Here is a 13,275-nt window from a genome sequence, read left to right as displayed (position 1 = left end):
TTTTTACTTTTAAATCTATTCTGTTTGATCAGGAAAAACAGCTGACATGCGGTGCTAACCAAAATGGTTCTCAAGCAGAGTGTGAACTTGGAAATCCTTTCAAAAGAAATTCCAATGTAAGTTGCGCCTATTTTACTCAAGTTATAAAATCTTATTCCTGACTGTAGTCACCCAAAGTTTGTGTGTGTCATAACTGGAAATTTGGGTGAGATCCATCTTTTTAACTGTAGACCTTGGTGGTGCACTTCTACAATAATGCATAAATTATTACATTTTGTAAAATGTTCACTTTTTTCATGGTGTTCTTTCTTATCCAGGTAACCTTTTATCTGATCTTGAGTACCACCAAAGTTAATGTTGATACAACAGACTTGGACATTAATCTGAAGCTGGAAACGTAAGTGTGTGTGAGCAATATGTTTTTATGTACAGTTGTAAACATTTTTAATTAGTTTGTTCAATTCACGGAATCAATTTAGTAGTAACATGAAAACTGCTAAATTTGTGAAATGAACACCGTTACTTCTTTTTCATTATAGAACAAGTACGCAAGTTAATTCGACTCCAGTTACAGCTAGTGCTAAAGTGGTTCTAGAATTGCTTTTATCACTCTCTGGGTAAGTGTTGATAGCACACAACAAATGGGGGTGGCTGGGGATGACAGTTTTGCTGCAGACTTGATTAAAATCTGAATTTTCTCTTTTCCCACCTCCACCTGAACAGAGTTGCTAAGCCTTCTCAGGTGTATTTTGGAGGTAACATTGTTGGTGAGAGTGCTATGAAATCTGAAGATCATATTGGAAACCTCATAGAGTATGAATTCAGAGTGAGTAGTTTATATAAATGCCAACAGCTGCTTTTTATCAAATGAACAGCTTCTCTCTTTATGGATAAGGTTACTTGGGAATGTTGCTGGATTTAAAATTGGCTTTTCTTGTCCCAAAATCGTGATTTCCTGGGTGGAACATGCAGTTTGAGTGCAGTCTAGAGCTTCTTTAGGCCTTGATGTTTTATAATCATATTCTGAGGAAGTGGCCTGAGGCTGGCCACTTTTCTCAGAGCAGTTCATGCATGTTCAGTTGTACAGCATAAAACTCTATGCAGGTAGGGAACAGAACGTAAACCCAGAACCCTGTGGCTTGCCCAGGCGTTAGCTGATGCGCACAGACAGCAAGTGTGTGTACATACTGGGTGCAGGACTGAGCAGGCACAAGAAGGCGCTGCTGGAGCCGCTTGGAATGTGCAGGTCTATTTCACTCTTTTGGTCCTTTGCCTAATTAATAAATCAAAGAGAAGGCTTAAGAAAGATTCCTTTGGTTCTGTAAACTCTCAATTTATCAGTAAAACCATTGCTTTTTCTACATTGTCAATGCACGCCCCCCTGTCTTTGTACATATTAGTTTGTCAGGATTGAAGTCCATCTCATGTCAGTCTCTTACTTCCTTTTGTACCTGCATGCGTGTATTAAAGTAGAATGTCTGGTTTGGAACTTGCTATCATAAGCAGTAACAATTAAGAAAGCAAAAAATAGGTTGGGAAACAACTTCCAGAGTTATAAGAGCAAGGGCCAGTTATCTTTCTGTATCAGAGTTCCTCATAAACTGGCAGCATGCATGAATTATGTAACTGAATGATTGGTTAACTCTAAATTGGAGTTGGTTTTGTTTCACATGAGGACAGATTTCTAAAAATCAACAGCTTAAAGTTCATGTTAGGGAACTTTAATCCTTACATGTTTAAACTCTATTTACTTGCTATCCGTCTGTGCTAGTTTCGGTATATGCTTTGCCTTTATTGCTCAAGCTGATAATACTTTTGATCTAGAAGAAAATATCTTTTAAAAGAATTTCACGGTTTGAAGAATGTTTGTTTATTTTAACAGGTAACTAACTTGGGCAGACCACTGAAAACATTTGGTACCGCTTCCCTGGACATCCAATGGCCAAAAGAAATTAGTAATGGCAAATGGCTGCTTTATTTGATGAAAATAGATTCCAAAGGCTTGGAAAAAGTCTCCTGTCAACCCGAGAATGAAATCAACAGTTTGCGTCTTGCGGTATGTTACTGTTTTCTGTTCATGCATTAGTGCAGCGTGAAAGCACTGTAGCTTATGATAGCAGGGCATAAGAGCTTGCCTCCAGAACGGGTTTTTTTTGGTTTTTTTTTTTTTTTTTTTGTCTTAAGTCACTCACAAGCACAATACATGAACAATGTACCAAGGGTTATGCTTATTAGGAGACTCTGTAACAGCTAATAAACATAACATGCTAGAAGAGAGATGCTAAGTTGTAGTGATTGTTTTTGCAAGGAGCACCGTTGTCATATGCTCTCACAGGTTGAAATTGCTGTTTGCTTTAACATGTTTCATCAGTGTTATTGATATCTGATTGAGTTCTTGCACAGAAAACAATAAACAATGGTAGGTGTCTCCCTGGCCTGGGAGAATTCCTTCCATATAAGTTTTGAAGAGAAAGGGCTTGCACTTAAATTTACCTATTTACAACAAATGATAAAAAGAATTTCTCAGGCAAGAGTCTCATAGCCCTTCATTGTTGCTGTCTAGCAAGAATTTTTCTTAAACCCTGAGCCTTCATTTTCTTTTTTTTTTTTTTTTAATCTTAAGGTCATTTGGGAGGGGTTTAAATTTTCACCATTAAGACTGCATGCATGTAAACCCATTCTTGTCAGATGCATCTACTGACTGTTGAGCAATCTTATTCTTTTAGCATATTAATACCCTTTATATAGAAGAAAAATGGAAATAGTATTGAAAACTTTATAAATCTAAAACTTCCTTGATCTATTAAAGAAAGTATTCGGCTGACTTCTTTAGGTGTCTCAAATTCATAAGCATTGTCCTGACTCTACTATTAGGAATAAATGTAGGTAAGTACAGATATATAATGATGTCACATATGCTGATCTTGGAAAAAGAAAACACTCACTGAACTCGTTTCTCTGCTTGTATGGGGTCAGAATTAAGAGACATTTATGATGAACTACTGTGGGCTACTAAATCTCTTGTTGTTTATTGTTTTTGGTTTTTAGGAATCCCACAACTCAAGAAAGAAACGTGAGGTTGCAGAGAAGCAGATTACAGACAGCAAGACATTTTCTTTATTCTCAGAAAGAAAATACATGACCTTGGTAAGTGTCTTGCACCAGCTCTAGTCTCATCAGATACCTCCCCCTGCACTTGTAGGAGGGCTTTTCTGAGTTTGGCAGGGTGAAAGAAGGTATCTTTTTCCTTTCTTTTTATCTTAAATCCAAGTATTGATGCTTTTAAAATTTGACCATTTAGATTATCTACTCATGACAGGGAAATAGGACAGACTTTCTTCATAGTGATCTACGTTAAAATGAACAAGTAGTAGCATCTTCATTGTATCATCTAGTTGCTGCCAGTATGAACATATTCTGGTTCTTGCATTAAATATGATGCATGTGATCTGATTTTTAATCTTGGCAGGGAGGGTGGGAAGGTTTAAACAGTTTGTGAGGATGTATTTTTATTTACATGTAGAAATTTATAATTGCAGGACTGCAAGGTGAATGCACGCTGTGTGGACATAAAATGTCCCTTGAAGGGTTTAGACAGCAAGGCATCTATTGTGCTGCGTTCCAGACTGTGGAACAGTACTTTCTTAGAAGTAAGTCCTCTTACCTGCCATTTTTGGAAGGTCAGAATTCTTTCCTGTTCTGTGTTTAATGTCCATGTTTTATTTTGGAACAGGAATACTCCAAAATGAACTACTTGGACATTCTTGTTAGGGCTTCAATCAGTGTTCCTGCTGCAGCCAAGAATGTTAAACTCTCAAATGAAGTTGCTCAGGTAGGTTCAACATTCAGTGCCAACCATATGTCATGGTTGTGATGTTTCCAACTTACCTCAAAGACTGGAAAAAACCCAAACCATTTTAAAACAAAAGTACCCAAAAGGTTAGCTTTTTAACTGAGTTACTGATAACTGAATTATTGATCATTTGTACCTTTTAGTCCAGTTGGAAAAATTCACTATGATATTGAAATGATACCAGTAGGAACTTTTCTTCAAAAGCATTTTTTAGGTGAGAAAGAAGACATCTTGTTAGAAGAGATAAGGCACTATGAATTGCAGCTTTATATTAATGTGGATGCTTGCAAAATGCTCTTTCCATCTTTACATATTTTCTCTCCTTTAGGTGCGTGTTACTGTGTTTCCTGCAAAACCAGTGGCACTTTATACGGGAATACCTTGGTGGATCATCTCGGTGGCTATTTTTGCTGGAATACTGATGCTTGCACTGTTGGTATTTTTACTATGGAAGGTGAGTTTTTATTCATCTGGGTATTTCATTTTACATTTTCTGGTCTACAACTGACAAGACAGCAAACTAATTATACAAATGATATAAGTACTTTGGTTTGTATTTGGGACTTGGAGCAAAACTGCCCAAACCATACATGCCTTTTAGCAGTTTCTCAGGTTTGCAGCATTTGGAATGAAAATGGTTCCAGGGGAAGACTTACGATGAAAAAGGCAGTATTTTGAGCTTTGGACAAAACTTGAGACAAATGTTCAGAGACTATAGTTACTTTGATATGGATGGATACAGCTATGGGCTTCTTCACTTCAAGTGAACGATCTGCAAATGTTTTAGCAGGTCTTTGCTCTCCTAATGTTAGAAATACCTTTCAACCGACAGTAAATTAAAATAACCAGAAGATACAGAAATAATACATAGACAAGTGTGGTGGTGAGTTTCTGTAGCATTGGCTTTTTATCTTAGAAAACCTAGGGGAGTAAAAAAGTATAACAAAAGGTTACCAGTTGGCAAAAGAAAATATCAGGTACCTATTTTTACAACTACCTTTGGCATTTTTACAACTAATTGTGATTCCAAGTGTAGCAGGACAGTCCTTTTATTCTCAGTGTTTATGGTCACAGGTTGTTAGTATTTGCTGTTATGGAGTAGTAGAAGGTTAAGAAAGAAGAGGGAAGAAGAATATCCTATCTGTCACTTACTTTCTTTTGGAGAAGCCGCAGCAATTGGCTTTGAGGAGCTACTCTTTTCTGCAGGTTATTTCTCATGCGATAGTTCCAACTTACCTGTTTTCTACTAAGTGCCCAGCCCCTGCTGCAAATCTTCCTGAGGCGTTAATACCTTGGGTGGGCTGTTAGGTTATAACTACTAGTGTTTTACTTACTGCACCGGAAAATACACACATTTTCAAAACATGCAGACAAGGTGTAAAATGTTTCTTTTGATGACACTGTATCGTCTTTCGAAGGACAAATGTGTTACTTTGAAGACAGTTATTGGATTAGTTTAAGAAAAATGCTTGTGTTGTCCAGATCAAAGTAGTACTTGTGTTTATTCTACCCCGTGTTTTTGTCTATCCTGTGCATTAGTCCACAAACAGGTTTCTGTGTAGAGTTCTTCCTGCTCCTCACTACCAGCTGTAGTTGCTGTGGACATACTTTTATAGTAGCTTTTTCTAAAAAATAAAAACAAATCTCAAAAACCCACCAAGCTGGATGCATTGCAAACTTATCAGAATGCCTCTGAAGTAATATTCACTACCTTTAGGTTATTCTATTAATTAGGCCAAGCAGTTCTCAGACCTGGAAATAGCTGAGTTCTTGATTTGATGTAGGTGGTTTTTTTTTTTAAGGCCAGTGAAGGGATAATGGGAAGATCATTCAGAGTTAATTTAAGTCAGTTTTAATAGGTTTGACTTCTTCCAGTCCACAAAAATTGACTAAATACCTTGCTTCCTTGTAGTGTGGTTTCTTCAAGAGAAATAAGAAAGATCATTACGATGCAACATATCACAAGGCTGAGATCCATGCTCAGCCATCTGATAAAGAGAGGCTTACTTCTGATGCATAGTATTGATCTACTTCTGTAATTGGTAATTGATGATGTTTTTTAACTTTTAGCTGTGGCATATGCTATGGTTGCGGTGGCTAACTGTGAAGCATTTACTGCCTATGTTCTTTTAACTTCTGGATTTCAGACTATCGTACTTGCTTGCTTATTCTGTTGATAGATTTTTCGGCTTTCGGTGCACGTGAACAAACAGTGGTGCTTACCCTGGTGTAAAAAGCTTTTTGTTTATTTCTTTAGAAAACATCTTGTTCTGTTGCAATTGTTTTTAGTCTTTTTTAAAATTTGTTTTAAGTGTACAAGTAAGTTTCTAAGCTTGAGAGATGGTATTCAATGCTGCAATGTTAATATTTAAAGCTAAGGCTACGTGGACAATGGGTAAACTTGCTTTACTAATCTTTAGTGCATGCTGAAAGATAAGCGTAGCTTATAATGAAAGTCATTTTCATAATGAGAATTTACTTACTGGAGAAACATCTGTTTTCCTTCAGCTTTAAGGTACACTTTTCTAGAAACACCTCTGCAGAAGCTACTAGATGCATGATGATTTATGCTTCTAGCAACTTTTATTTAACTTAAAGTATTACATGCATGTACACGATAATAAGTGATGCTTGGGATCAGAGGGTGGGGAGGAATTAACTAAAATATGTCAAAACAGTGTTTAATGAAATGTTGACTAAGACGTGGCTAAGGATTTGATCTGTGCCTGGGTGTATTTTGTTTTTTAAATTCAATTCCATGTAAGTTCTATTTTTTTTGAAAAAATCCTAAACCAAAACAAAACCCCCACCACCCCAAATACTATGAACAGACCCTTGTCACTTTTAATCTTTTTTTTTTCCAGCAGTGTCTAATGACAGCTGAATGGCACAGTATCTTTTAACCTTAATCCTGACATCAGTAAAGTTGAGTGTCTACCAGTCATCATTTTTGTAACACTGTCCCTAACTCCATTTTGTTTTGAAAATTAAATTCAGTCCACTTTTCATAATTTAAAATAATTTTTACAGTGGTTTTTTGGCCACAAATAAGCTGTACTAAATCTGATTTAGGGAGATTAATGTCATGGCATATTACAGAATTTTCAAGTTGTGCTTAGTTTGCCATAGGATAAAAAAGACACAACTCGTGTTCTAGTACTGCCAGTGTGTAGTTAGTTCGGGTGACTGTAGCAGAGACGGTGCTTTGAAAAACAAGGCCCCAAGTGTAACTTTTCTTGGAGGCCCTGGAAATCTTTCTGTAGGTTTTTAAAGGTAAATCATGTCACTATGTAGGAAGATACTGAAGTACAGTCCTACCTTGGATTCAGGAGAAGCAAGCTTTCCTGAACTGTACCTACTACTATGTGTAGCATTGAATTCTCTTATTATATGAATGCTACATAAAGAAGACTTAAGACTTGTAAAATAAATTTAGAAAGTTAGTGTAGGGAATATTTCTGACGTATTAGGGTACTGTATTGTCAGACTATGCCATTTGCCTTCAACTGCTGCTGGAACAACTAATGTAGACCTGCTGGCTCACATTTTTACAGCTACATATGCTACACTTTTGGCCTACGCCTTTTTGTTTTCAATTTTCTCTCCTGTATATGTATGCAAAGAAGAATTTGCTGCCTCTGTGATTGTAGTACTTTGGCAGCAACTTAAGCAAAAACTGTTCTTTTTCTTTTTTTTGCCCCAGTGCGGGTTCTTCCAGCGTTCTAGGTACGAAGACAGTGTCCCCCGATATCATGCTGTAAGAATTCGAAAAGAAGAGCGACAGATCAAAGATGGAAAATGCAAAGACCTTGAGACAAAACAATGGTTCACAAAATGGAATGAAAATGAAAGTTATTCTTAGGGAAAAGTTCATCTGTAAATTTCAGATAGAGGTTAATGTTTTCATTAATGGAATACCAACGGAGTCAGACCTATGAATACTATGGACATTCACAATTTGATTGTAAATACTACTACTTATCTCAGAGCTTTTGTTTGCACAGTTAAAATTGCTTCAACAGGCTTTAATCTGCATTATTTAATTTCCAGACTGCCTCTTTTTCCCTTCAAATCTAACTGGAATGATTTGGGGTCCTTTCTGCAAAACCACTATGACAGACCTTTTCCTGTGATCCTAACCTTTTTCCGAAGTATGCAAGGGACGCGTGGTTAAGGTCAAGACAGGTTCTCCATCCTTCCCTCAATGCATAGTCCATTATAAACGCACAGTGGCCTTAACACATTCTGTTCAAGTATAATCTGAAGACCTGCAAAGCAACTTTAGTCATAAACTTTGCCTGCTGCAGTAGTTAGGGCTTAACAGAAAGCATCATCTTAAACTGCATGTGCAATGGGTCATGTTGCACAGTTTGGGTTTTATTTCTTAAGATCAGATCGTGTGATTCTTGTTCACAACAAATATACACAGGTTTTTTTTAAGAGAGGCTTGAATATTAGATGTACTTTTTGTATATAGATTTTAGTCATTTTTATATTTATTTTTGTTACAAAACATTGTCTTTGACTAACTATTAGGCCAAAGACTTAACCTTCAAAGCCATTGTGGTTTTGAACTTCAAATTATGAGATGTGAGGATTTCACTGCATTTTAATAAATCACTGAAGGTGCCAATGCTTTCTAAAAATGTAAATATTTCTTCCAAGAATGTGTATGGGCTTGGGTTTTTTTTCCCTGCTACTTTTAACTTTATGTAATAGGAATTATCAGGTTTTGTAACATGATTTGTATATTACTTCAAACTATTTAAGGATCTGGACACCAAGCAGAAGTAGCGGTTTTAGATACAGTTTTATACTTAGTTCAAGGAGAGAGAGGTTCTCTGGAAACAACTTTCCAGCTTCATAAGGACTTCCTGTTTGGCAAAAGGCATTGACTACTGCAGCTGTTACGTAGCACTTGAAGGAGGCTATAAATGCCTAACGTACCTGAACTACGGGGATCTGAGCTGATCCATGTTGAGACTACTGAATCCTCTTGAATACCTGAATGTCGCTAAAAGTAGAACCACGATGTTATGTTTATCAATAATCTAGTAATTGTAACATAACTGATAAAAGTATTTAGAGAGTTTACTTTTTTACCCATGTTCTAAAGCGTTGGTACTATTTAAGAATAAAGATTTAGTTCACAATTGTTTAATCCACGTGAAACAAAATCCTGCTCAAAAAGTATGTGTTGATTGCTAGCAATCTTAACTATGCAAAAACCTCTTGGTACTTCTTTCCCCTCAGAGGGTGAAAATCTGCTAGGAGGGCAGTTGTCAAGTGTCTTATTTTGACTACTAACTTTTTGAACATACCTCCTTGGAAGGTGTGGTCATTGAAAAAGTTATCATTTTAGAAAATGCATTAATTAATTAGTCCTGTCTTCTTCCCACTAAATAATCTCAGTATGCTGTGACCCTGATTTTGTGAACCCTTAGACATGTATTTAGCTGTTACCTAGGTTTTGAGCTTTTAAAATTCTAACTTGCTGAAAAGCTCAGCAGCATCAGAAGCCAGGCTAATCGGGCTAAGAAGCTTGACAAATAGCCTTGGATTTAAAACCAGATTGTGGCCATCACCTAAGAACGTGAATGTCTTAGCAGTGTTAAACTGAAAGTTCTTGAAAAATAAGTCATATCACTGGCATACTTCTTATCTCAAACTCTTTTCTTATACCAGCTAGCAATGCTACATCATTCCGTAATTAGAAATTACCTGTGGATATTTGTATAGAAGTGTGAAATAAATTTTTTTAAATTACACATTGTTTTGGTAGTAGTGATTTCTTACAATAATTAGCTGAGGTCGCCACAGCTAAACCGTTTAATTCTCAATATTGCTGTAACTCTCAATGCCCTCCCCCATGCAAAGGGACATAGAAGGCAGCTGCAGGAGATAACACACAATCTCATGCTCACAGCCTCTCTGCTGCTTGCTGCAGTTTCCAGCCTTGTTGAGAGTCAGGTATGGAGTCTGGCAAAGCACCAACTGTCAGCTCCCCCGCGGCAGAGCTGCCCTCTCTCTCCACGCTCCACTTGCATTACCCCAGGTGCATTCAATGCCAGCAGGCTTCTAAAAGCTCCCATGCCAGGCAGGTGTTTCTGGCCCTGGCGAGATGGGTGCATCCCCTAATATTAGTCAAGAACTTCACCTACCTCTCTGTACTTAGCAGTGGAAGTTTGATACCAACAATTAATTGTGTGGTTGCAGAGTACAGCTTCAGCGGAACAAAAGACCCTAGAAAAGTCAAAATTATGCAGGAGAAAACAAAACAGAAAACCCGTGGATCATCTCCATTTTTAAGATGTTAACCCTTACAGGAGGCTTTGGTTGCCTTTGCTGAAAGGAAAGGCTCTTTGATGCAACAAGGCCTGAAGAGGAGTGTTAGGAAGATACTCGCTACACTAATGTTTGTAGTCACAGCTAAGAAGCTTCTAGGACTAGAACCAAAAGATCCTGCTAGATCTTTCAGAGCACATAAAAAAATGTGGACTCAGCCTGCTTTTATTAAAGAATTATTCTTATTTACATAACTACCCACAAACACGTGTCCACAACAAGACAAAATACAGACTGGGAGAACAATGAAGTAGCAGATCATAGTAAGTATAGTACAACTATAGTATATTAAAGGTTGTATATACGCTTTTAATACCATGCACATATAGTACTAGATATAGTAGTATATACTGTATACACTAGTACAATACTTAAGTGTGTAGTATGTGTATAGTGTAACTCATACAGAAGCCACTCCATATTTTTGACCTTTGTTGCCATATTATTGCTTTCATTTCTACTGAAAAAAATAAGAGACCAAAGCCACATCAATCCAACAGAACCCTAAGGACGTCTTCTAGCACAGCAACTCCGCTGAACTTACGGACAAAAAACTAAGACCAACAAGCCTTTGTGCAGAATAAGCACACAAGCTGAAGAGAGACACATAATAGGTGGAGCAGATGACTGCACAGCCATCATAGCAAAGCATATAATCATGGAAAGAAAAGGAGGTAGTCTATGGCTATCCATATCTGGCAACAAGTTCTTTTCTTAATCTATGATGCACCTATTTTGGAGGAAAGGGAGGAAAAGAAAGGGGAAAAAAAGCACAAGTACTTGCAGCAGCCAAGAATGGTGACTTCCAGTAAGGAGTTATTTATAGCATCCCCTTAACAAACCAAGAACTCTTTCTATGGAACACCCTGCAAGAATGTTGTGCTTCCAATTATCTTATTAAACCTTAAATTAAAAAAAAAAATTACAGTGTAATTAGGTTAAAACTAAACGCTATGTTTTCAATTATCTTGAAGTCTGGTTTGTTCTATCCCATTTAAATCATGGATCCACATATATTATGATTTCAGGAACACCAATCAGCAGGACTATAAGAAAAATTACAAAAGACAACCCCCCCCCCCAACATTTCTCCCCTTTGGTTTGTGTAAGAATTTACAGAAATTGGCACATCAGAACTCCAGATAGTGTCACTGTGGATCAGATCAGAGTAAGCTCCCAGAAGACCATAGCGAGAGAAACGGTTTTAAGAAGGGACTGGGGCAGGGGAGAAGAGAAGGAGCATTAGAAATATTCTCCAGTATTTTAACAGAACATGTGTATGTGGATCAGTGTCTGATTTTGAACATGCCCTGTACCTGTGACTGCTCCGTTACCTGACAGCAGGGATGGATACCCAGTGGCCTCAGCTAAAGTAGAAATCACCGTGCTATTTCTGTCACATTAATCTGTTCAGTGTCTTCCTGGATTGCTCGGAGGCTCCATTAGAGAGGTGAAGTTATAATGAATTAAGAGCTTTTTTTTTTTTAATGTTGCATTGAAATACAGAAAACGTTGATTCAGTCTTTCTCCAGAGGCAATTTTCTGAGCAGTAACTGCACCAATGATATGTAAGAATGAAGAAATAGTTTGGAATTAGACTGCTTCATCTGGTTTATAATCAGACTGTATTTCCATCTTGTGCCAAAAAATGAATGGCTTGTTCTGTTCTGGCCAGGGAGTCTTGTCTGACAGGACAAAATAACAGCTTGTCTGTCTCTGCAAGTCTTCTACAAGTACAGGTTATTGACAGTTTCTGTTTTATTGCACCCAATACTAGCTCATGCCACTTGTTTGCAATAGTCTGTGTCTCCTACTTAGGAACTGCTGGTCTTAAAACCATGTTATAATGGCCTCGCCGTTGTGAGCCAGCGCTAATTTAAACAGTGCCTACACACAGTAAATTGTGTATTTGTAAGTTGTTGCAACTTCTAACGATTGGCTTCATCTTTTATGCTTGTATGTTGTTGTCTTGATGCCTGATGCTTCAGCGTCCAGGCATGCCTTAAAACTGGCCTGCTGCCTAAAGTTATCTTTGGACATCGGTCCCCAGCCAGAAAATGTGGCAAAGGCTGTCAGAGGTTAAATAAATCACTGCACTTTTGTAAGCTAGAGCCCGTTCTCAGTAATATAAACAGTGAGCACTTAGGGAAAATAATGCAGGATGAGCAGTCACAGAAGTAACTGTGGAGAGAGAATTGTGGATAAGTCTTTAAACATGGTGTTCAGGGCAGAACAAACCCTCTTTGTTTACCTAGAGGTGTTTTCTTAGAAACACAGAATCGCTAGGTTGGAAAAGACCTTGGAGATCATTCAGTCCAACCATACCTGTCCACTATTAAATCATATCCAAGTATTTCATCTACCCATCTTTTAAATACTTCCAGGGATGGGGTATCCACAACTTCTGTGGGCGACCTGTGCCAGGGCCTCACCGCCCTCATGGCGAATAAATTCCTCCCTAGGTCTAGTCTAAATCTGCCCCTCTCCAGTTTATACCCATTGCCCCTCATCCTATCACCACAAGCCTTTGTGAACAGTCCCTCCCCAGCTTTCTTGTAGGTCCCCTTCGGGTACTGGAAGGTCGCTATAAGGTCTCCTCGGAGCCTTCTCTTTTCCAGGATGAACAACCCTAACCCTCTGTGCCTGTGCTCGCATGGGAGGTGCTCCAGCCCTCTGATCACTGTCGTAGCCTCCTCTGCACCCGTTCCGACAGCTTTACAGGATTCAGTATGTACCCTGCACTAAGCAATGCCCACAGGCCCTCAGGGCTGCCTTCTTTGTCGCTGTTCCGGGTGTTGCTACCCGAGCAGGACAAGGCGCTCAAACAGCACCGCGCCCGGTGCCGCAGGCGAGCGATGCGGGTGCGGCCCCGGCCCAGGGCGCCCCGCTCCCTGCCCGCCGCTGCCCTAGGGACCCCCCCACCTCCCCCCCCTCCTCCCCCCCCCTCCTCCCCCCTCCCTCCTCCCCCCCCTCCTCGCCCCCCTCCTCCCCTCCCTCCTCCCCTCCCTCTGTTCGAGCCCCTGGGCGGGTGCGGGCGGCAGCGCGCGGGAACCCAGCGCGGGGGGTGGGGGGGCGGC

The 13,275-nt window shown here is 38.9% G+C and overlaps 1 protein-coding gene across 3 annotated transcripts in view; it reads left to right on the top strand.

Moving 5' to 3' along the window:
* ITGA6 (integrin subunit alpha 6) overlaps window positions 1–9,621 on the top strand; it is a 45,213-nt gene extending 35,592 nt beyond the window's left edge. For 2 of the 3 annotated variants that reach the window (XM_069861119.1, XM_069861121.1), the window contains 10 exons: window positions 33–116; window positions 318–397; window positions 540–617; window positions 724–826; window positions 1,883–2,056; window positions 3,049–3,147; window positions 3,540–3,650; window positions 3,734–3,832; window positions 4,182–4,307; window positions 7,557–9,621. In XM_069861119.1, the coding sequence (XP_069717220.1) occupies window positions 33–116; window positions 318–397; window positions 540–617; window positions 724–826; window positions 1,883–2,056; window positions 3,049–3,147; window positions 3,540–3,650; window positions 3,734–3,832; window positions 4,182–4,307; window positions 7,557–7,715 (1,113 nt within the window). In that variant the 3' untranslated portion in view covers window positions 7,716–9,621. Of the gene's footprint in view, window positions 1–32; window positions 117–317; window positions 398–539; window positions 618–723; window positions 827–1,882; window positions 2,057–3,048; window positions 3,148–3,539; window positions 3,651–3,733; window positions 3,833–4,181; window positions 4,308–5,765; window positions 5,896–7,556 lie in introns of all 3 variants that reach the window. The other variant, XM_069861120.1, reaches the window with a different exon arrangement.
* The last annotated feature ends 3,654 nt before the right edge of the window (window positions 9,622–13,275 follow it).

Source organism: Phaenicophaeus curvirostris, chromosome 7 (genome assembly GCF_032191515.1).
Source record: "Phaenicophaeus curvirostris isolate KB17595 chromosome 7, BPBGC_Pcur_1.0, whole genome shotgun sequence".
In the NCBI taxonomy this organism is placed as follows: domain Eukaryota; kingdom Metazoa; phylum Chordata; class Aves; order Cuculiformes; family Cuculidae; genus Phaenicophaeus; species Phaenicophaeus curvirostris.
This window is presented reverse-complemented; position numbering and strand designations above follow the sequence as displayed.